Source organism: Aulonocara sp. 'chitande type north' Nkhata Bay, linkage group LG7, assembly GCF_057382095.1.
Source record: "Aulonocara sp. 'chitande type north' Nkhata Bay isolate Kocher_YH1m ecotype deep benthic linkage group LG7, A_spYH_male_GT1.1, whole genome shotgun sequence".
In the NCBI taxonomy this organism is placed as follows: Eukaryota; Metazoa; Chordata; class Actinopteri; order Cichliformes; family Cichlidae; genus Aulonocara; species Aulonocara sp. 'chitande type north' Nkhata Bay.
In genome coordinates, this window is record NC_141350.1 from 18,480,453 (window position 1) to 18,504,483 (window position 24,031).

Genomic DNA, 24,031 nt, shown 5'->3' on the forward strand with positions numbered 1-24,031 from the left:
TGTACAGGAGCTGCATGCAAAAAGATATTTTGTTAAAAGGGTTGGCGTAATAAGCAAATGCTTCAGCCAATACCTTTTGATTAGCCTTGTCTCATGCTTTCTTGCTTTGTGGTAGATTTTTGTTCTGTTTTCACTGAGATATTTGAATGCTAATCAATAAATAAAAAAAAATCAAAATCAAAACTGCAAGTGTCCAGAGTGAGGACAGACTGAGGGACCCACTGCTGCACATCATCTGTGAGGTTTTGCACCCCTGATGATCCACCAGGACAAACTCAGCAGTGTGTGAGGAAGAGGAGGAGGAAGAGCCAGCAGCAGCTGACAGATGGAGAGAATAGACAGACTGTTCCCTGTTTGTGAAGGACTGCTAGAAAGGTTTAAAATAACTAACTGTCTGTCCTGAATCAGTCTTATTAGGTAATGTTCAAATAAGTTTATCATTCCAGTGTTTTCAGTGTGGGAGAAAGTACTCAGGGCCTTAACGTTAAACACTATGAAATGCAGCAACAAGTTTAATGTTCAGAAACATAAAGTATGTATCAGCAGCAGAATGGAGCTAAAAATAAATGTTTGTTTCAGTTCTATGAAGCTTTGAGTATTTTGGATTAGTAGCACTGCTGTGTTTGTTGCATCATATTGCTGTAATTGTTTATATGCTTTATATATTCTGAGGTAAGTTGATCTATAGTGTTACATCATATTCTATAAGGATGTTGTGTTTGTTTACTTTCTGCCCAGTTTGACCCATTTAGCAGAAGACAGCCTATTTAAAGCTCTGATATCTATTCTGTATGACTTAAAGCAGTTATGACATGGTATGATTTTCTCACCCAATAAAGGAATATTTAATATATCAGTCTACTCTTCATTCTATCAGACACAGTTATCACAGCTCGTACATTTGCTTTTTACACATATATGTAAGTATTGAGCCAAATTTAGTAATGTCAACATTCTGAAGAAACAACATTTGTCTCTTATATATAATACATCTATATATACACTGTCAAAGATACTTGAGTATCTTTGAGTGAAGATTTAAGGTGATAGGACATATGAATAGCTGCAACTTGGATCTTTACTGAAGCTCAGTATTTGACACAGAGTTCACTCACATGAATTTCACTCACATGTGCTGTACCAGTGTACCTGCACATGTGATGTGACAATAGAAGTGATTTGATTTGTGAGTTCAAACTCCCTGCTGTAATAACTAATAATGATTAATATAATAACTATAATATTGGCCATCTCATATTTACACTGACTTTAGTCTCATGAACAACATTAACTATTTGTTATTTACTAGCTAATCTTAAATGACTGTTCAGTAAAGATATGAAGCCCAACAATCATGTTTTACAGTCCTGTGGTCTCAGCCTCAGATACTTATTAAATCACACAAAGCTCGTGTAGAAACAAACAAATGAACAAAATATGTTCTCCTTCATTTCTGTCAACCACAGGTTTCCAGCTATCATGGTTGCTAGGCAACCTGGGCAGCGCGACTGAGGCTAGACCGTCCCATTTCACAAGCCTCACACTTCCGGCCTTAGCGGTCTTTGAGTACGCGGCCCTTGAGGACCGTTGAGGCTGCGTACTTTAAGGCTGCAGACCCTGAATTGGGATACAGCCTCTGTCTCCAAATTTGCAAGATGGCAGCCTCCACAAGCGGGGTATTTTGGCTTCATTTTTGCACAATGGTAGGAGGCGGGGTCGCGTCGTCCATGTTTTCTACAGTCAATGGCTGTGTCCCAATTCAGGGGCTGTGTCCCAATTCAGGGTCTGCACGCATGAACTACGCATTTTAAGTGCGATTATGTCACCGCCACGCGACGACGGCTGTCCCAATTCGAAGTGTACTTCAAATGCATACTCCAAATGCGCCGTCGATTTCCCCAAATATCAAGCGTGGTCCGGTGCACGCTTCCCATATATCCCACAATTGATAGCACGGCGGTGGGTGTGGATAATTTTGCCGCAAAATACGGCAGAAGGGAGCCCCCGAAGAGTGAACTGTCAAAAGTAAGTATTGAATATGATGTCACCTATTTATGTGCGAATGTTTAATAACGAAGAACATTAAAACATTGCTGTTGGCCACATATCAGCAAAGTTATGTGACATTAGTGATGTTTGTAACTTGTTTAACTTGGGTTTAAAGCCTCTACACACACACACACACACACACACATATATATATATATATATTTAAATATATATATATATATATATATATATATATATATATATATATATATATATATATATATATATAGATAGATAGATAGATAGATAGATAGATAGATAGATAGATATCATATCATAATAATCTGACAATACTATGATATTGGCCATATTATATTTACATTACCACAGTGAGATGGCTTTAGTGAACATGAACAACAAGAGCTAATTGTTATTTACTAACTACTCTTGAAATGACTGTTCAGTACAGAAATGAAGCCCAACTATCATGTTTTCCAGTCCTGTGGTCTCAGCCTCAGATACTCAACTAATCAAAGTGATGTCATGACAAAAATGAATGACCAACAAAACATTTTTTCTCCTTCATTTCTGTCACACAAAGCTGTATGAGACGTTTCTCGCGGTTAGTATCATGGTTCCTAGGCAACCTGAACAGCGCTACGAAGGCTAGACCGTCCCATTTCACAAGCCTCTCACTTCCGCACTACGTAGTACGCGTAGTGCGCGTACTTCAAGCGTGCAGACCCTGAATTGGGACACAGCCATACGCGTTTGAAGTACACTTCGAATTGGGACAGCCGTCGTCGCGTGGCGGTGACGCAATCGCACTCAAAATGCGTACTTCAAGCGTGCGGTCTCTTAATTGGGACACAGCCGATATTTACTGATTTCGAAATCCAATACTTGTTTCTTTCAGACTCGTGAACCATGAACAGATGCCTCTAAGATTTGTAATGAGTAGTTATTTAGTTACTGCTTACTCTGCCTAACTCCTTGGTTCAGAAACACCTGCTGTCAAAAGGGAAATTGCATAGTGCCCTCTGGCGGTCAAAGTATCAAAAATCGACTCTCATAACATGGTTGAAGGGTATGGAAGCCACTAAAAAAAAGGATCCATAACTCAAAATTTCGAGTTATTTTCTCAAAATTCCGAGTTATTTTCTCGAAATTTCGAGCACACCATCCGCTCCGAGCTCCCTGACCTGCACTCAATCTACAGCAGGCGGTGCTGGACCAAGGCCAGGAAGATCGTGAAGGACCTCAGCCATCCCAACAACGGACTGTTCTGTCTGTTGAGGTCTGGAAAGCGATTCCGCTCCCTGAAGACCAACACAGAGAGACTGAAGAGGAGCTTCTTCCCGCAGGCGATACGGTCTCTCAATCACACCACCACACAGTACTGACCCACACATATAGTTCTTACACAAGGGGACATTCTGGACATTGTTTTCACTTCATCACTTAAATCACTTTAAGCATATTTGCACTGCACAAGACATAATGTGGATTGCACAACACTGGACATTATATTCTTCATTTCCAGTTAATACTTGTACAGCTGCTGTTATTGTGTATATATATATTTATATTTCTTCATACATTCTTATATAGTTCTACTGTGTATTGTGTATTTTGTTGTAGTTATTTTATTTTTTTTAACTTTAATTCTTTCCCAGTTAAATTTACCTTTCATTCTAATTTGTGTTGTACAGTTATTTCATTTTTAACTTTAATTTTTATATTTTATTTTATTCCTTCCTAGTTAAATTTACCCTTTTTAATTTTCATATTTATTTCCTATCTTATTCATAGCCTTTTCTTTTTTTCTTTAGGTCACGAGCAGTTGTCTAAGCATTTCACTGCATATCGTACTGTGTATGACTGTGTACGTGACAAATAAAATTTGAATTTGATTTAATTTGAATTTGAAATTCTTGGTCCCAGCTTTTACCACAAGAGGGCAGCGGTGGTGTTTTTTGTACACAAGACGTCCCACAGGCTGCACAACAGAGTGCAAATGAGGCCAAGGGAAGTATCACATCAGATAATCTCAGAGTATGTGTTGTTATAAGTGGACACTACTAAACTTTGTTTAGTGACAACAAAATGCCATGCGAAATTATGCCAACTACGTGAGAACCAAAGGAAAAAAACAGATTACATGAGCCCAAACAACTTTTTCCTTTTCTTTCTGTCATGAGAAGCTAAAATACATGTGCATCTTAGCAAATACCAGCATAGTCAAGCCTGGTGTGGTTGTTGGATGGAAATACATTGTGTTCGTGACTCCAAAAACACACATCAACAATGATTAATAATAATATTTGTATGAGATTGTTTTCTTCATTCTAGCAAGTGAAGTTGTTCATAAAGATTATTAAACACCATTAATTGCAGTTTTAGTCCCTACCTGTCCATCAGTCTTTGTTTAGTGTTACCAACAGTAAAATTCACTCAACTTTTTGCATATATTTAAAACAGACTGAAATGGCTTTTTAAAACATTTAAGAATAATCACACAATTCCCGTGGAAAAGTGGGTAAATGTGTAAAACACCATGTCCCATGCATTATATGTTGTTGTGACGATTATTACGACTCCAGAAACAATGCACACTTTAAAATGTTGTCAGGGTTCCTGGGTCGGTGACCCAGTGTTTTCAGTTCACACTCACTGTTTATCTACTGCCTGTTCCACTTCCTGTTTTATTGTGTTAGCCTTGGTCTGTGTGTATTATGTTCAATCCTCTTCCCATTATCATTAGTTCATTATGTTCAGCTGTGTACTCACCGGTCCCTCATTATCATCATTATCACCAGTCTGTGTATTTAAGCCCTCTGTTCTACCCATTCAGTGTCGGGTCATTGATGATGTTGTTTCTGTCGTGTGTTCCGTCCAGTCAGTCAGTTAGCCAGCCAGTCTACCAGTCCGCTAAGTCCAGCCAGCCAGCCATCCATCCTATCATCTGTTGTCTACATATTCAATAAACCTCGTTCTGCACCACGAGTCCTGCATGTGGGTCATCCCTTCCTCGCCTCCGCACACGAGCCCTGACAAATGTAACTTCCTCCTTTTTTTGTGACCAAAACTGAGCAAAACCACACCTATCTAAATTGACAATAATGTAATACTTAACAAATCTGACAGATTGTTTATGTTTAAACTTGATTTTTTTCAGCAGACTAGGCTCCCTCCAGGCAGCATATGCATTCAATTTATAAAACTAAGGAATGCACCATTTTCTTTCTTTCTTTCTTTCTTTCTTTCTTTCTTTCTTTCTTTCTTTCTTTCTTTCTTTCTTTCTTTCTTTCTTTCTTTCTTTCTTTCTTTCTTTCTTTCTTTCTTTCTTTCTTTCTTTCTTTCTTTCTTTCGCTCGCTCATCACAGTGTATGACAACCTGTTAGCCAAGAAATAATTCTGTAAATAACTCCCATTAAAGCACATCATTTGTTTTTGTTTTTTTGTCGTACATATACATTTGTTGCCTTCTGGCTTTGTGTTTTTAGTCTAAATGCTAGCTAAAGCACACTGGCCAAAGGCCACAGCTTCTATCTATCTATCTATCTATCTATCTATCTATCTATCTATCTATATATATATATATATATATATATATATATATATATATATATATATATATATATATATAAGTGCTATTAGTGGTACTACATAAAATATGTGGAGGTGAACTGCAGATCTGTCTGGTAGAAGGGGTGACAGTGGCAATAAGACACAAAGGGCATTGAGGGTGGGGGGAGGGAGGTGTCACCTCCCGTGCACATGATCGCTGGCTACGCCCGTGAGACTCGGCATATCATAAAAGATGTGAGAGGGAATGATGAGGGGAGCACAAAGACAGAAGGGAAGCGAAAGGACAGGGAAGGAGGAGATCTGCCTAAACTCCGCCTCCGGTCTCGGATCCTCTCGCATTCCTTCTTCACAGCCCCTCACGCTGGAGATAGAGAAAGAAAGGGAAGGAGAAACAAGAAGGCCACGAAGAAAAAGAGGGGGAGCAGTGAAACGACCATGGCAATATCCAAAACGTCTCAGCTTGAGATAGAGTCCGATCCCAGCGCACTTTCACCACCGTCGACCCCGGCTCGGAGCATGCAGTCGCACAATAGACAGAGTCCTGATGAATGAGGAGCTTTACCTGGGCCGTGGACAAAATGAGGGTCATCTTCATCCAAAACGCCGGTTTCGTCGCAGCTTTCTCGCCTTTCTCGTGATGTTGGCAGTGTTTGGGACGACAGATGATGTGAACGAGCCAGAGCTAACCACAGCCAGATCATGCGAGTAAATTGAGGAGTAAGGGGATCGTAGCAATTTATTTAGGCTGTCTTATTTTATTTTATTTTAATGGGATAGAGAGCTTGCACATATTTATAGCCAGTATAGCATCTCTGAATCGAAAGTGTGCTGAGCTTCCGGCATGCAGCCTGCTGTCGAAATCTGAATAATACACTATATTTTTTAACTATATTGGCACTAGAATGTATTTTTAACCAATGATAGAGTATGTACCAGGTTATTAAGGTCCGATCCTTTTAGACTTCCGCGCTCATGTAGTAATCCTTTAGTATATAGCAATTATTAATATGAATAGGTAGAAGGAGAGATCTCTGGCCACTATGATCAAAGCCTATTGATCAACTGAGACAATCTGGAAATGTCAGTTTCCACGTGTGATAACATGACTGGCGTCGTTCCTTGTAATTTATTTATTTATTATTACTATTATTAGGCCTATAAGTATTATATTATCGATTTATTTTTTAGGTAGGTAGTGATATATTTAACAGTGGGAAGGCTGTTTTAAACCCTTCCTTATAGTGAGATGGAAACCGCTTATTTATCGTCGCACCGGGGGGGCACCCGTCCCGAGGCCCAGAAGGGCCAAAGCTCGGCGGGTGAGCCCTCCGCTGCACCACCACCTTCAACTCCACCTGCCGGCAGCTCACCTGAGGAGACCCCGACGAGTGGTGATGGACGGAGAAACTCGGGCGTGAAGAAACACCATCACAAGCACAACCTGAAGCATCGCTACGAGCTGCTGGAGACGCTGGGAAGAGGCACCTATGGCAAAGTCAAGAAGGCCATTGAGCGGCACTCTGGCAGAGAGGTGAGCCATTTACACAAGCAGCTGCAAACATCTGTCACGATGCTTTTAGTAAACCCAGACGCTTGTAATTCACAATACTTCTGTAACGCCCTTTAGCAGCCACTACAAACAGCACTGGTCCCAAATTAAGTGGTTTGTTGCTCCCAGACGCGTGTGCACGACCTACCCCCGCTGGGAATTCCCCCACCATGCTCCAAAAAGGCCAGTGGGGCCAGGGAGTTACGCTGCACACATGCAGGGCCTCACGACCGGATGCCGGAGTGCAATTCCGGCTACTGACAGACTTATGGGGACTTGTCTGACCCTCACAAGCTTCACAAAAGTTCCCCAGAAGCGTCCTGCGTCCACGCTCATTCATAATTTGTAAAGTTTTTAAGACATGCATTGCAAAGTTCAGATCAACCCCAAATTCACTCTTATGCGAATGACCAGCATTTGACATAGTCTCAGTCTTTAAAGTAGTAGGTTACTTGTACTGTTTCATCACTCTGCACAGTGCCGTACAGTTTTTCCCTTCCCGTTTTGTTTCTATTTTTAAAGTGCCAAGTTTTTTTTTCCCTGCATGGCTCAGTCTGGCACTTTGCGTTTCTTTTATTTGAAAGTGATGAACTGTATATTTGTGGCAGTAAAACCACCATCCGCTGTGATGTCCTTGCAGACCGGCAGATCTCTACCAACTATTTCCACATGTGGCAAAATATGACCCCAGTGCCCATTCTGGCAGGGCATGAGGAAATTTCCACTGAAACTTAGTACAGGCCAACAATGTCCCCCAGCGGATTCATAGCTCCTGGCAAATGCATGTTTAATAGGGGAAGGGGGGCAGCAAACCCCCTGGTACGACATTCCTGTTTGACCTGTCCCACTTGCCAGCTTCTCCTTTCTTCCGTTTGTTTTTCGGCATTATTGCCATGGTAGCAAGTGTAATATGAATTAATGTAATTTCACTAGCATCATAAAACTGTGCAATTGTACTAACTGGACAGGTCAAAGTGTATTGCATGATTGTTGGCTTTGGATATCTTGGAAATCTTTTGTTAAATAATTGACAATGTTTGTCAAATAGTTGGCAAGTTTATTATATTTTTGTTACTAAGCCATAAAGCACTACTTGCCAGTCACTAAATATATAAATAAACCCAACATACTTATGTGTAAGTCAAAAAACTATAGCCCAGTGGCTCCAGTTCTCCTATTATCTACAGCACTGAGCTGAGCTTAGCATTAAAACTTAAAATAGAGAACTATTAATATGGGACCCAAGTCTGTGCACATAGAGTACTCACCATCTCGCAGCTTATGCATATGGCACTACGCTGCTAGAGTTTACTTGACCTCTGATCCAGAGGGAGTCCCTTGTGTCCATTTGGCATGTAAACCAGTGTGGTGAGAACGTTATTTAATCATCTCAGCTGCCCTGAACCTTTTCCTGGCTTGTTCCACAGACCCAGTGAGAAGAACAAAGTGGAGAGATAAACTGATGAAGCTCTCTGTGTGTGCATGCACACACATGGGAATAACGAACGACAGATTAGATGCAAGCATATTCAGCATGTCAGTGAAAGTAGAGCTGGTTTCACCTGGAAGCCCGTTTGTTGTACAATTTGCACGCTCAGTAAAAAACACAAACACCTAACATTAAGTGAAGTGCAGCAGATCACAGAGAACTTGGTGTGGCTTTGTGGGATGTGCACAACCCGTGTTTCTGTGCATGTGTGTGAAAGGTAAAAGGAGACCTGTGGCTATGTTTCAAATAGCTGCATTAAGTATTACATGCCATCTAGAGAGGACTATAGTGAAAAGGTTATGGTGACAGTCAGGCCTATAATGGACACTGACACATGAAAGGCCATCCACAGCAGGAAATTAGATTTAGAAGGTAATGTTAATATCCTGTATGGAGGATCCATCACAGACAGGGGCTGGGGAGTTAGCACAGAGATACAGGGAAGCTCACCACCATAACAAGAGAGAAACCGGCTCAGTTAAAAGGGGTAAAGAGTCATATTAATATGTGCTTAAAGCACCAGATTACATCATTCCCCAACAATGGACTCAATAGGGAGGTACGCAAGAGGGAAAAACATTGGCATTCCTCTGTTATTTTCTATGTTGTACAGCTGATGAGGCATTATGTTTGAGAATACACTTCTCTGGAAAAGTGACGGGCCTCTTTCTCCCACTCACTCTCCCTCTCTCTGCCTCCTCCTAAGTCTGACTCAGACACACAGTCAATACGACAGATGATCATGATCTTTAGACAATGCAGGGACGAGTGAGTTTGTGATGAATACTTCATCTATTTTAATGGCCTGAGAAAGCCCAGAACGATGTCAGGCTCCGCTGAAGCGAAACATGGACTTTCACTTCAAACGAGCTCTTTTGAGAACAAAGTCTGGACGACGGGAGGGGCAGACGAGGCCGCCCCATACCTGGCAGGGACCGACGTGGGCAGCAGTGCAGCGCCCGTTTACTGTGAGTGACAGTAATAGGGGGGTCCACTTAAGAACAAGCGTAGCTGCGTCAGCCAGCTCCGCCAGCTGGCAAGTAGCTGATCTGCGGTCCTGTGTAATGATCCGCATCAAGGTCAGGGCAAAGCAACATGAGGAGATACACAAAAGATATCTGGCTTTCTAGCCCAATATTGGGGAACTGTCTCATTCACTGATTTATCATGCAGTGTAGAATTAACTTCTCTACACATTTTACTTGTCTTTGTGTGTAACTTTTGTAGGCAATTTCTTAGTTCATTCCCTAATTTAAAAAAAATCAGGTATTTTTTGCATGCATGCATCCATCCATCCCACAACAACTGAAAAAGGCAAGCTGCATTCAGCTTTGCAAAGTCAAGTGTCAGTCACGTTTTGGGGATCAGTGATAAAATCCTGATGATTTTGATGAGGTAAAGGAAAACATCAGTGTTAAGACACAAACAACTTTTCCCAATTATGAACACAGCATGTGAACCCCCTGGACCCTGGCTTGTTTATTATGGTATCATTTCTTTAAATTCTATGTAATCAAGGCATGCTCTGGAAGGCAGCTATTCCGGTTTGGGGTTATTTTTATTGATGTACACGGTAATTAGCTTGGCACTCGCTACTGCCTGTGGTTTTTCGCTGAATGGAATAAAGCTGGGCTCCACAGAATACTGCAGTTTAGTCAGGAGGACAAAAGTTTAAACTAACATAATTCAGAGTGAAAAGATGCTTTACAGACCTGATCAAAGAACAACTCGGGGGTCAATCCAGATTGTTTAGGCTACAAGAATGATGTGCTAGACTGTGGGCTCTCCACTGGTTTATTTGAAGAAGGATGCTAACCTCTCATTTATGGAGTACATAGGTTAGTGGTTTGAATGCATCCTGTTGCGGCTGACTCTTAACTGAATTGGCTTTGCCATGACACTGAAGAATCATCAAATCAAGTGTCATTGTTGACTGTTAAGCTCCTTTTAACGGGCCCATTTGGCACGGCAAGGAGTGAATCACTTCCTCATCCCCTGCCCGTTCTCCTGATACCTCCATAAAACTCTCAGCAGGCCATCTTTTCAGGCTTTTTCGAATACGGGCCATTAGCTGTGTTTAATCAGAATAACTAAACATACAAGGCGGGGGTAGTGGTTAGGGTCTTCTCGGGGACTTTTGACAAGGGAGGAAATTTGCTTTGTAAGTTAATACTGACCGATTGATGGAGGATCACTCTAACCTTCAGCTCTCTCTTTCCTCTTCTTAAAATCGGTGAACACTTAACACCTTTCTCACTGCTTTTTAGGGATACATGGTGCAGACTTTATAGGCTTTTCTACCCCGCGCCTGCTGTACGTGGTTGGGATTTCGAAAGAAATTTCTCCACAGTTGTTGGAGTGGCAGTTAGTGCAGACATCCATGCACCAATTTGGATGAACGGCAGTACTTTAGAGGCTATTTGCCTAACCATTACCTTATTGCCAAATTCCTGCAAACCTAATGGCATTTCCATCAGCCTAAGCTGCACTGTGTGTTGTGCTAATGCACAGATGTTAGCTTGCTAACACAGCAAAGCAGAATAGTGACCATGACTGCTTAAATTAAACCTTATAATTATATCAGCATAGTTTTATTAGCATGAAGACTTTAGCATTTCACACAAAGCGCTACTATGTGCTAGTATGGCTGCAGAGTCCCAGACTGGCTCCGAAAACGCTCCCTGTTTCCAAGATAGCGCGCCGTATTGAGTGAACTATTGAGTGACCATTATATACTGATGAGGGAATGACTGAGTCAGGGGAGTGATTTTGGACACAGGCGATTAGTTAACAACAGCTGCTCCCAGAGAAGTCTTTACTATGGAAACTGCCATGTTGCACTGTGTGAATCTGTCCTCTGATGCTTCTGTAATCATGATGATTGAATATCAAAACAGGCCACAATGTTGGTACTTGTGTTTCAGTTTGCAATAGTTTGACCTCAGCAAGGCTTCGTAAGGTCAAAGGTTATTAAAAGTCTCTGTAGGTGGACAGGGGAGGTTTGTTTTTCTTTGATAATGAAATCAAGCATTGTGTGCAGACTGACATCTCATGACGTGTACTGTGGATGAAGTGTACAATTTAAAGTTCACTGATAACAAATCGCATGTGACAGATAAATCTGTTGCAGCTTAATCTCATTTCAGTGACTTTCTGCAGTCACGTCTCTTCCCAGATTAAATCAGCCTATTTTTCAAATCAATTTTCTTGGAAAAAAAGACAAATCTGCTTTTACTTTAAACTGTTAAATGTGACACATTCAAGATACTGTATATCTAAGCGGGGGATTTTTGTTTGCTTGTTTGTTTGTTTGTTTTTTGCTTTTTTTCCTTTGCTGCTGAAGTCACATGAGTGAAAAGTGTTTGTCCTCTCTTTCCAGGTGGCTATCAAGTCCATTCGGAAGGAGAAGATTAAGGATGAGCAGGACATGGTACACATTCGCCGAGAGATTGAGATCATGTCGTCCCTCCGCCACCCCCACATCATCTCTATATATGAAGGTGAGGGTCTTTGAATGTCTACCTGTGACAAATCATGGACACTTATTTAATTTGAACATGCAAACAAAATCACACATGTCCAGAATTCTTCCCTCCATCAGCTCATTTAGCACTCGTGGCCGAGCTGTAGGACTGTCATGTTATGACATGCAGATGTCATAATAAGTCCTGGACTACAGCTCTGGGATGTTATTAATCTTCTTCCCGTCTGGCTGCCTGGTCTAGTAAAAGTCTGGATGACTTTGACAATTTACATCTGGATTCTTCTCTTTGTGTGTGTGTGTGTGTGTGTGTGTGTGTGTGTGTATTGCATTCACATTTGTGAAAGTTTGTGTTTATAAGAGGGGTGATATTCTAAGGGATTGCCTCTCCCACATCTAAGAGGTCACATCCCCTTGTCTTCTCTGGTCTTGATCTCAGGGCCAGACATCTGCTGATACTTAGAGACAACAGCAGCTGGGAACCAGACTATACTCGTGCATGTGTGTGTGTCTGCACATATGTGTCTGTATAAATCCCAGTATATTTATCTCAGTGTATGAACCTTTGTGTGTGTAGCTCAGGAGACTCTGGATTGGCCTCAGTCACCCGGGCTTGCTCCCCGTCTGACTCCAATCCAGTGCTATGCAGCAGGAGGAAAGACCATAAGCCTTCCCTTGGAGCAATATCAACATATGTCTACCCCAGGAAGCAGTTCACTAAATATCAAAGACTTCAAGTCAGACATTGACAACATATTTATTGTTTTGGGCCTCCTTTTTTTGATGAGTCCTCATGAATGACCTTTACATCACCGGAAGAAAACATTAGATTAGAATTGATGGCGACTCTAAAGGTTGAACAGTTCCCATTGATTTTTTTCAACATAGTGCTTGCAATTAATCATCTGATAATATGTAGTATGGGTCTGTTTTCCGTCTCCTACATTCACAACGCACTGCAGTGTGTTTTTTTGTTTGTTTGTTTTTTTGTCATGTGATTTGTGACTCGTGACTATTGTGTCAACATAGCAACAGTTTCAATGCCATTTTCAGGTTAGCTGCCCTGGCATAGCGGCTGCAGGCTGTGTGGTACTTCCCTAACTGGCTTAGCCACTGTCCTTTGTTCAGTTTCAAAGTCCTTAGGTCATTATCAGCAATGTGTATATGTAACAAACATAACTATTTGTCATGGGAACGTGCCAGTAGTCGGTCAGAGGGCTGAATTACCGATGAATTTTATGTGTTTTGCAAGAGAATGATTAAAGAACAGCCAGCTTTATAAACTCAGGCGAGCCTGCATGGTGTTTCTATGTGTGCTGCCTTCCTTTAAAAGCAGTCAATTCTACCAACAAACCTAACCAGACTCATTGCTCTCGCTCTTTGGTGTTTCTCCTCAAACCCAGCGTTTACTGTTGTGGCCTGGCCTCCGCCCAGCCTTGCTTTAGAGATGTATAGGAGGCCTAAAGATTTGTGTATCCGGCAACACCCTCTTCAACAGCCCCTGCTAACTGCCTTGTGTGAAGCAAAGCTGAACCAGATGTGTGCGTGAAGATTGATTTTTACCACTCCCTCACATTCTGCATCCATCAGCATGCTGCGTGGGGACATTTAAAGTATTTTTTTTTTTTTTTTTTGCTCTTTGCTCCTCAGGCGAAGCTATGCAGTGCCCTCCTTTTAAGAGAAATAGTCAACCCTACAAAATGCTCAAGCAGCATGAACTGATTCAGCCAGGGGGGAAAAAAACCCAAACCCTTCAGCGTGAGGGGAATCTTTAGAAATTTACCTTCTTACAACAAAATAAAAAATGATCACTCTTCTTGTGTCCCCACAGAAAATACAAAGCTAAAGCTAAGATCTTGCCAATTCTGTTACCTTGGCAGGAGTTCACTTTCTCAGTGCTGCTTCCAGATTTTGTGCTAAGCTAAGCTAAGTCGCTGACTATATTTGCAATGGTGTTAAATTTGTCAGCTAAATCTAGGCAAAAATCAGCCTATATCTCCAAATATCTTAAGTAAACATGATAAACAAAGGGAAAAATACCCTACAGATTAATTAAAATGTGCTTGTTTATGGCCTACTTTAGAATTATCCCTCCACTCCTCTGTGTGACTCTTTGGCCCTTGTGCAAGTTTTCAACAACAGTCTATCATCAGTGCAGACACTAGGACAATAGGCGCTAATTAGTCAGATGTGAGGGCATGGCCTGTGAACAAAGCCCAGTGAGTGACAGCGAGGCTTTAGTGGTGGCTGGCGTGCCCAGTGGGCTGTAACAAACCCGAGTTATGTAAGCCAGGTAATTACCTCACCGCAAGTGCTCAAAGGTAAATGGGAGTGCAAGCTGAGAATTGGCTCCCCCAGCCTAACCCCATCAAGGTTCGCCGTGAATGTCACCCCAGGTCACTCCTCTGTCCACCAATCAGAGAGCTGAGTCTGCTTTTGCCCTCCCAAGTGCTTGGCTTACATCCCGTCTGTTATTTCCCGAGCTGCCAGACAGTCACAATCAGGGAGCATTACCATCACTCAGCAACTGTGTGTTTTTGTAGAGGATTATATCTTTAAAAGAACCCCAGGAGAGGAGGGGTGGGGTGCTGAGGAAAGTAGTGTGACAGACTGTGAAGGTGCTCACTCAAGAGTACAGAAAGCGGAGGCCCCCACCTCAGTGACCCTGCTGTGTGGGAAAATCAACACGGACAATATGTAGCAACATGGCTGACTGTGTTTTTCTAGCCTTTTTTCCCCTCTCTCTTCTTCTCCTCTCTCTCCCTAACCGCTGTCATACTCTTCATGCCAAGAAGCATGTTGCCAAACTGAAATTATATAGCGGATGGCTAAAAACTGACACACAATGATATGTCTGGTGAGCTGTATTTCAATGGCGATAAAAATGAAACAGCATTCCTCTAAAAATCAGCACACGTGTCACCAGGTTTATTCATTTTGCTTCGGTCGTAATAAAAGTTCAAGGTCCAAAAGAGAAAAAGCCTGCTTTGTAAGAGTAGGTACAGAAGATAGAAGAATATAGGTTGGTTGTTAGAAATATCGGACTGTGTTGTGAAAAGTGGCAACATGATGCAAAGCTCAAGCTGTAGCAGAACCTCCACCTGAGCCTGTGAAGGTAACTCTTTCTCCTTTTCTTTTTTTTTTTTGTGGTCTGTTTTCACTGCTCTCCACTTGCTCTGCTCTCTGAGCAAGGCCTGATTGAGTTAACAGCCCCTCCCTGCTGTAGTGTTGTGAAGGAGCCAGGCACATGAGGTGGGGTCTGGGTGATGTAACCCTGGGAGAAATGTAGAGATGTAATGTGTTGCTTTGGAATTTGGATTCCCAATTCCCTCCAAAAAAAACAAAGGGCGGAGTAAACGTTTTTTTTCCTGCTTTTTTACTTAATAATGCTCATTAATATTTTTATTAAGAAGGCAAAATGAACCTGGGCAGACTTAAGAAGCTGTCCTCCCATACCTCTATGTTTTTGGAAAGTCGGTAATAATGTGTTGCTATTTTCTTATCATTTCTCAGTGTTTGAGAACAAGGACAAGATCGTGATTGTGATGGAGTATGCCAGCAAGGGCGAGCTGTATGACTACATTAGCGAGCGTCGGCGCCTGAGCGAGCGGGAGACGCGGCGCTTCTTCAGACAGATAGTCTCCGCCGTGCACCACTGTCACAAGGTGAGAAAACTCATCCGTGCCTTCAGCTTGTGCACGCTGTGCTCTGTGTCTCTTACACACATAAAGACTTTAAGTCCTTAATTTATCCTTCACCATTCCCCTCACACATTCAGACGCATAGCTAGTATAATCTGCCAGCCCTGCACGGTGTGCTGTTCTTGGCGCACTGGTTGTAGAGAGTCATCTGTTTCTGAGTGAAGATAGAATGCAGGCCAGTTTAATTCAGGCTTACCCTCCCATTACAGAGCAGGGCAACAAACAGGCCCTGTCTTTAAATCTGTGCTCAAATCTTGCCGCACACACACGGACTGATGTCCTGAGCTACCCCCAGAGTCATTCTCCAGAGATTAAGTTTGGTTCACACCCACATCCACACCTCACTTACTCTGCTTAAAACCCAAAGATCCCATTGGCTCCCCACTTGTCACACTTTTCCCAGCTGTAGATAGGGATGATGTCATAGTCTTCAGCTAGGGGACTCCCAGACTAATCTCTATAAATGCTCCCCTTTTCTTTTTAAAAAAAAAGAATTTGCTTTCATTATCAGACTCTAAGTCATGGCCGCGGCGCTAAACAGGACGTCCTGGCCTGAATGTCAATTGTCCATTACCTGTATATCTTCCCCAAAACGCCAGCCTTTGCCCCCAGAGGCTAAGTTATCAGATGATAGACGATTGGTTCACAGATTGGTCCCAGACAGCCATGAATGATGAGTCATTACCACCAAGCGCAACCCCTTGCTGGGTGGGGTGGTGTGAGTCACAGGCACAACAAGCAACCAACCACTTCTTCCTTGTGTTCACCAATCAGAGTCATGTGAAAATGAGCACCGTGTTAGACAGTCACCGACAGGAGATGCAATGCTGAGCTGCGCAAACAGGCGGGGGGTGACGGATGAAGTCACTCCTCTGCATCTGAGCTGGGTTCTGTCTGTCTGCGTACCACATGTTAATTCCTGGATTTTTTTTCCCCAACCCGTGCATTAACAGCATAGTCGCTGTTTTATCCCATGATGCTCTGAGAACATAATTCATACTGGGAGATAATTACAGGCTCATGTTTATGTCACACATTTGAGCTGATTTAAAAGAAAGTCCCAGCAGATGTCAGCTTGAAGATCTTCGAGGGGACAGGACCAATTAAAGAGTACTAAGCCAACAGGCTGTCTTGATTTCCTCAAGCTATCTTTGTCAAAGTAAATCACACATACATACAAATGCAATGGACTGTTTATTGCTTGGAACCCTCTTTAATGAAAAATGAGCTGATGCATGCATCAATCTTTTTCTTTTTTCTCACTGCAGAATGGAGTAGTGCACAGGGATCTGAAACTGGAAAATGTGCTACTGGATGAAAACTGTAATATTAAGGTAACCTTGCCTCTTGTGATGGTCTGGGATGTGTTGGCAGCCAAAGCCTTGTCTCAAATGATCTTTGCGTGAGGGAAAAGAAATAATATGACCTGAAATTCTAACTTGGCCTTGTGTTCACAGATTGCTGATTTTGGGCTGTCCAACCTCTACCATAAAGACAAGCTACTGCAAACCTTCTGCGGTAGCCCCCTATATGCTTCACCGGAGATCGTCAATGGGAGACCATACCGTGGCCCGGAGGTGAGTCTCAGCGGAAATAGAAATTTAATCATTTATTGCCCTCCCTGAAAATTCATTTTGGGATGAACCGCTAGTGATTACAATCATCATGTAGTCAATATACAAACTGGTGGGTAGACTTTCTTCTCAGGCCCTTTGATGGGATTAGTCCATAGTCCAAGGGAGGTCTCTCTCTTTTGGGTCAGCATCCCTCCCCTGTCCTCCCTTTCCTACAATATTCAGGGGTCTTTGAAGTGAGGAACCAGTGGATCGTTTTTCTCACTCTGTCTTCAGATTAACTGGATTGGAATGAGCTCCCCAGCCTCAAAGCGCAAGCGCTGTCTAAACAAATACTTTTGGTGAAAGAAACAGTGAAAATGTCTCCCCAAAACCACTCATTCTGCAAGTGCAGAGTCACTCCGAAGGGCGTTGTCACTACAATTACATCAGATGGATAAAACAAAGCAACAAGGAGGAGGGGGGGGATGTTGAATTTTTAGATTTCGTAGTCAAACCGTTCAATTTAGTGCGATTCACTGTAATTTACTCGAGAGTGCTAAAAACAAAATTATAGAACCACAGCTGGGATGAGGCCACAAATTACAGCGAGCAAAGACAACAAAAATAGAGCATGACAATAGTGAGTGGCCTGTCGCATACTCAGGAATGGACCGACGATGACACAAAGAGTGAAACATTCACGATGCTGGTCATTGATTACGTCTCAAAACTTTAGCTGCCCTCATTAAAATCACAGCCCACTGTATCTGCCCCCAACTACAGTCTGTACACTTATTCTGTGCCATGCTCTTTGTTTCTCTCTCTCTCTCAGTCACACAAACACACACACACACGTCAACTGCATGTCTTTAGCGACTGTCAGGAGCTCAGCATATCACAGTTGCTATCTCTGCTGGTCTCATTACCCTCTTCCGCTCCCATCACTCTGCACCTCCTCAAAACACCAAGTGTTATGTAACATTTTTGAAAGCCACATTATATTGTGAGAGAGTGTAATGTGTCTGTGCACAAACAAGTCATGGCCCACCAAAATACCTGCCGTTGTCATTATGTCTTTGAGAGGCCTGCTGGAGAAACAACATCATATCATATTGCTTATTGGTGTGTAGAGTAACTCAAAGCCCAGTCTACTCAGCTCATTTCACAGCATCCATTTTTTTAATGCCATGAATCACTAATCACTGTTTCCTCCAGGTGGACAGCTGGGCCCTTGGGGTGCTGCTGTATACCCTGGTCTATGGAACTATGCCGTTTGATGGGGGAGACCACAAGAACCTCATTCGCCAGATTAGCAACGGCGAGTACAAAGAGCCCACTCAGTCCTCAGGTACTGCTGGAACTTTTGGCTCAGCTTGCATTCCTTTTGGTTTGGGTCATGTTAGGAAACACACCTGATTTCAGTGCGCTGTGTAAAACAATAGCATAAACTGTAATTGGCAAATCTAATTCAGCTGTGCTGCAGATAGAAACCACGAGGACTCTTTTTCTCATAAATTCCAGAAGAATATGAAAGCCTTTAAGATGTTTGTTCATACGCTGTTTGGGGAAGCATGGATCAGAGCACTCTGGATGTTCACATGTAGTGGATGCAAATTGCATTACACATGATAAACAGTGACGCTTTTATCCAGACAGCATAAAGAAGCACATCTTAGCTGAGCAACAAGACATTATACTTCTTATTCATTTGCTGGTAACATGATTTTTGAATAAACTACAATGGAAACAAAATATAACTTTTTGTGCTAAAAAGAGCAACTTTTTGTAGAAACAAAATACTCTTGAAAAATACTCAGTGATTCATGTTTTTGGTATAGGTGTAACAGTCTTTGAAATGAAAAAGCAATAGCATATGATTTTAGTATTTGTATGTCAAATAATGTGCAGCGTGAAGCACTCAACAGATCTCTGTTTACTCCCAGATGCCCGTGGACTGATCCGCTGGATGCTGATGGTGAATCCTGAGCGTCGAGCTACAGTGGAGGACATTGCCAATCACTGGTGGGTGAACTGGGGCTGGAAGAACAGCGTGTGTGACTGCGAGACCCAACGCGACCACGGAGGCTCGCCCATGCTGGCCCGTTTCATCGACTGGCAGAACCGCACTGAGCCACGTGGTTCTGGAGCCAAAGCTGCGGCCATGCCCCAGCTGCTGCGCCAGAGGCCCAAGAAGTCCAAGAAGGAGAATGTTGAGGCAGGACAGACGCACAGTGGAGGCGAGGACAAGCCAGGTCTAAAGAGACCCAAAGGCATCCTGAAGACCAGGGTTACCGAAGAGCACCAATCTGTAAGTCCTGAAGAGGTGGAGCTGGGTCAGGTAGCGCTGCCTCAGCAAGCTGAAGGTGGAGAGGAGGCGTCCAGCCCAGACCGAGAGGAAGAGGAGCCGACGCTGGGAGGAGTCTCCCCAGCCAAGATCGTGCCGTCTCTGCCCAAAAAAGGCATCTTGAAGAACAACCAACAACGGGAATCAGGGTACTACTCTTCCCCAGAGCGCAGTGAGTCCTCCGAGCTTTTAGGGGGCGCCAGCATGTCTCTGCTAGCCACCTCCCCACCCAAGAGAGCCATGGGGAGAAAGGGTATCTTGAAGCGAAATGGCAAGTACTCCACCTACAGCGGGCCTCCCTCATCAGCAACGGTGGCCGGAGTCCTCGGTGAGCCTCCTCCATCGACCGACTCTGGTTTGTCCCGCAGTCAGAGTCGTCCCTCCAGCATAGTGGGGGAGGACAGCTCCGTCCTGTCCCTGTCACCCAGCTCCCTCAGCGGGGCCGAGTGGCATCCTTCCACACCCCACCTCCGCCCAAACATCAGGGCTTGTGTCTCGGCTGAAAACCTGCTGCAGCTCGCCAACTTTAAAGGCTTCCAGGCAGCCCCGCCAATCCAGGGACACAAATTCAGCCGCGGCCCCAAAACAAAAGGCTCCCCAGGGGACAATGGCAGCTTCTCCTTGTTGGGGGACCTGGAGGACATGACTCAGGTGTACCAGCAAGCCCTGGACATCAGCAGCAACCTCAACTAATAGATGGGTGGAAGACAGAGAAGAAGAGGGATTTTAACACGAGTGTGTGTTTGTGTGTGCGTATGTGTACAGATGTGTATGCGTGACACTAACGACCAGTGCGTTACTGGGATCGGCCTTTCGTAGCTTGTGGCTTTTTCAAATGGGGTTGAAATCTCGATGGAAAAGATGCGTCGCTACACTCGCACACACGCACTCACACACACACACGCAGGCACACTTCTCTGGCTAGAAAACATTTAGTTAAGGTTTTCTGTGCAGGAGAGAGACAGAGCTGGCATGAGAGAATGCCACCCAGTCAGCTCTCTTGGCCCGCCCATAGACTTTGCTGTGTTCAACATGTTTACATATTCAGCAAGAAGGCAAGTTAGAATCACAAATGCAGCGATCAGAAACTGGTTGGCTCTGCTTAGACATCACCCATTTCCATGTATGAGTTTACAACAGCACCTTAGAACTCAAAACGGAGCATATGCTTTTGTGATCTTTACTTCCTTTAAAAAAAAAGAAAGAAAGAAATGAAACAAACCAGGGTCTTGTTCCAAAAAAAAAAAAATAGCATTGCTGATTATTTATTAATATTTTGTAGCTTTAGTTTTAAGTGCAAAACTGGTGGGCGCTGGCTATTACTGGAAGAGTCCAAAGCTCCTTGTCTCCAACTGTGTTTGTGGAACTGACATATATAATTATGTTACTCGGTGACGAGAAACATCTATATACCCCAATATATAACTGTGTCTGTGTATGTACAACACGCAGGCAAGTATACCTTCATAAAAGCATATGTCCTATATATGTTTATGATACTAGGAAATATGTAGGAAGTGCCTTTTTTTGATTCATAATACAAATTATGTATGTCATTTCCTTAATGTGGAGGGAAAAGCCAGGCCAACCTGTCACCAGTTGTGCTTTTTTGTATCATGTTGTTTGTGAATGTAGAGAGACCCAGGGCCTTCATAGCACAGCTGACTAACTACTTACTCCCTTCCCCCCATCAAAGCCCATTCTTTCTACACAGGTGAAATTACACACAGATACACCAGCATCTACAGGCCAAGAAAACAAAAATCCTTCCTCCGTGGTCTTTGTCAGTGTTAAAGTTTGTAGTTTGGTTTGTCGGCAGTTAAGGCCTGGTTGAACATACTTTTGTTGGCAGGACAAGAGGTCTGGAGGGGCTCACCTAGTGGGACATCTAGTGAAGGGAGATAGCACAGACAACATCTCACAGTCCTGGAATGTGTCTGGCTATAGCCCTAGTTCTTTCACATTTTTTGGGCCTACCTGAAAAAAGTAAGAGGTGTTTCTTTCTTTCTTTTATTTATTTATATTTTGGGGTTTTTTTCACTAAAGAAGATTAGGTGCTTTCCATTGCTGGGCTGGTTAATATTTTACCCCAAGCTCTTCAAAGGAGCTAAGTAAGGTGGTTTGTTTTAGCTCGCTGATGACGCAGCAAATTCCTCAGAGGGAGGCAGGAGACGTGCTGGTGCTAGAGATCTGTACTGGCCCCAGCCCGAGTCAGCACAGGTGGGATCTGCGGTCAGTGCTCGGCCCCTCCAGCTGTGTATACTAGTTCATTATGTCAACCAAGCACAATTAGCCAGCCATTGTTTTCATTTGAGCGTGAGAGAGAGGCGGCGCGTAGAGACTTATAGCTAGAGGGAGAAGAAAGGTGTGAGAAAGAGTGATGCATGGAGCAGTGGTGAGATTAGAGCAGTCTTTCCTGTAAAACGCAGAAAAGGTCGAGGTGTTAGAATAGTTTTAGTTTTTGAAGGCTTTGTAACGTAGACTAGTGAAAGTAAAGAAAGTGAATAGAAGGAGCAGAGGAAAAGTTTTTGTTTTATACCAAAGAAGTAATGAAACTGACAATGATTCAGGGGAATGGGTGAGTCAGGGGCTTGTCAGAGTCCTTGCATTTTTCTTAGGAATCTCCCCCCCCCACGGTGTATGAAATCATCCCAGAGATGCTGGAGGCTGTTGATATAGCTTGTCTTGAGGGTCATTGTGTGATCCCAGTCTTCTGTATGGCCTTAGAAATTGTGATACACTTTTCAACAGCAGCAAAAGAAATGTCAAAAATTGGAGAACGATGACTGACATCATCCGATATGTTAAATGATGTGAGTGGAAAAGCATGTCGTGGGGGACCCCAAGGGAAAAAGATCAAGTGTTGAATGTTTTCAGCGGTGGCATGTGCGAAGAAAAGGTCCTGGGTTCTGACTCAAATGAAAGACCCACTGCGTATTATATTGCATTTTATTGCCTTTTGTATTGCATTATATTGTCAACTGGATTTACAGTGAAAAAATTATACTATGTTAGTATTTTGTTTTATTATGCTTCTGTTTTTGATTTTCCAAAATATAAGAAATGTTTTTATTGCTTTATGTTATGGCAGAAAAAAAATACTTCCTTCCTTGAAGTGTCACAATTTCTCTCCAAAGGAAAAAAACAACAACAAAAAACAAACAAAAACAGCCAAATCTGGTGTGAAATTGGTGAACTCGCACACATTTCCCCCTGTTTTTGGAATACCCACAGGTGAAAGTGTTAGCTGGAAAAAAGAGCAAAAGACTGACATTTTTACTAATAGCTGACTGCAAGAAATTTTTATTTTCACATCTACCAAAGCAGGGGAGGCTAAATATGCTGGAACAACACCAGGAGGAAAAAAAAAAAGGAAATAAATCAATGGAAAGAATCTGATGATAAAACATTAACTCTGCCAAACTGGAAATAACTGGTGCATATCTGTTAGTTAGCAGAAATTCTAATCATAGGAAAACTTGACTGGATATTGTTATGACAATAATAATAAATTAGTATTTTATGTTATTTAAGCATTATTTTGGTTACAGCTTTTTACTATTGCGGGATATTGCCAAAATTTCTTTTATTGGTTTTATTTGTTTTTAATCTGTGGGTGATCCTGGACTGCCAAGGTATTGTAAGTTGCGTGCCTTTGGTATCTTTCATGATTTTTTTTCTTCTTTTTTTAAATTTGATAATGAAAATTATTATCAATGTGGTTTTTTTATACTTGTATTTATTGATCAAGCCATTTAAAGTTGATGTCAAAGTACTTCATGTTCATGCTTTGACCTGCTTAGGACTTTAGTGTTTTGTGTTCATGACGCACTGCACACAGAAATATTGTTGCTTCTTTAAAATAGAGTTGTGTCATCTCATTGTGAAGGAGGTGGTCAAGTATCTGAGGAGAGACAAATCAATAAAAGTTCCTGAAATCCTGTAGAATGTCTTAATCTGTCAACTCGGGTCAACACGATGCCCCTGTAGTACTGTATCAACTCAAATAAATGGATCTTGAAGGTAATATGTGTTTTGTGTGCTTTTTGCTATGCATAGTCTTTTTATTCTAGAGCTTTGTCAAGTCAAGTGGCTTCAGTCATTTAACATCAAGATTATACAGGATTCATGCAAGGAGAACCTTAAATACATCTAGGTATAGAAAAGATGGCTTTGCATTTAAAGTTAAACAGTAATCTATATAGTCGCCATCTATAGAGTTCCAAAAGCTCCCTTTAACACATGAATGTCTTCAAATATACCTTTTTTTGGCAAATTATTTCTGGTTTATCCAGTGGTTGAACTGGATATCCAGAGTCTTTTTTTTTCTT

The 24,031-nt window shown here is 42.4% G+C and overlaps 1 protein-coding gene across 1 annotated transcript; it reads left to right on the plus strand.

Moving 5' to 3' along the window:
- The first annotated feature begins 5,797 nt into the window (after positions 1-5,797).
- nuak1b (NUAK family, SNF1-like kinase, 1b) lies at positions 5,798-23,727 on the plus strand. The gene is made up of 7 exons (XM_086299208.1): positions 5,798-7,111; positions 11,998-12,118; positions 15,613-15,764; positions 17,069-17,134; positions 17,258-17,377; positions 18,572-18,704; positions 19,300-23,727. Exons 1-7 carry the CDS (start codon positions 6,827-6,829, stop codon positions 20,391-20,393), a joined length of 1,971 nt encoding a protein of 656 aa, XP_086155334.1. The 5' UTR covers positions 5,798-6,826; the 3' UTR covers positions 20,394-23,727.
- Positions 23,728-24,031: the final 304 nt, after the last annotated feature.

Excerpts from the sequence above, each read along its gene's own strand:
- nuak1b (XM_086299208.1), top strand. The coding sequence starts at position 6,827 with ATGGAAACCGCTTATTTATCGTCGCACCGGGGGGGCACCCGTCCCGAG. Across the intron at positions 7,112-11,997 it reads AGCGGCACTCTGGCAGAGAG|GTGGCTATCAAGTCCATTCG; the intron begins GTGAGCCATTTA and ends CTCTCTTTCCAG. Across the intron at positions 18,705-19,299 it reads AGAGCCCACTCAGTCCTCAG|ATGCCCGTGGACTGATCCGC; the intron begins GTACTGCTGGAA and ends GTTTACTCCCAG.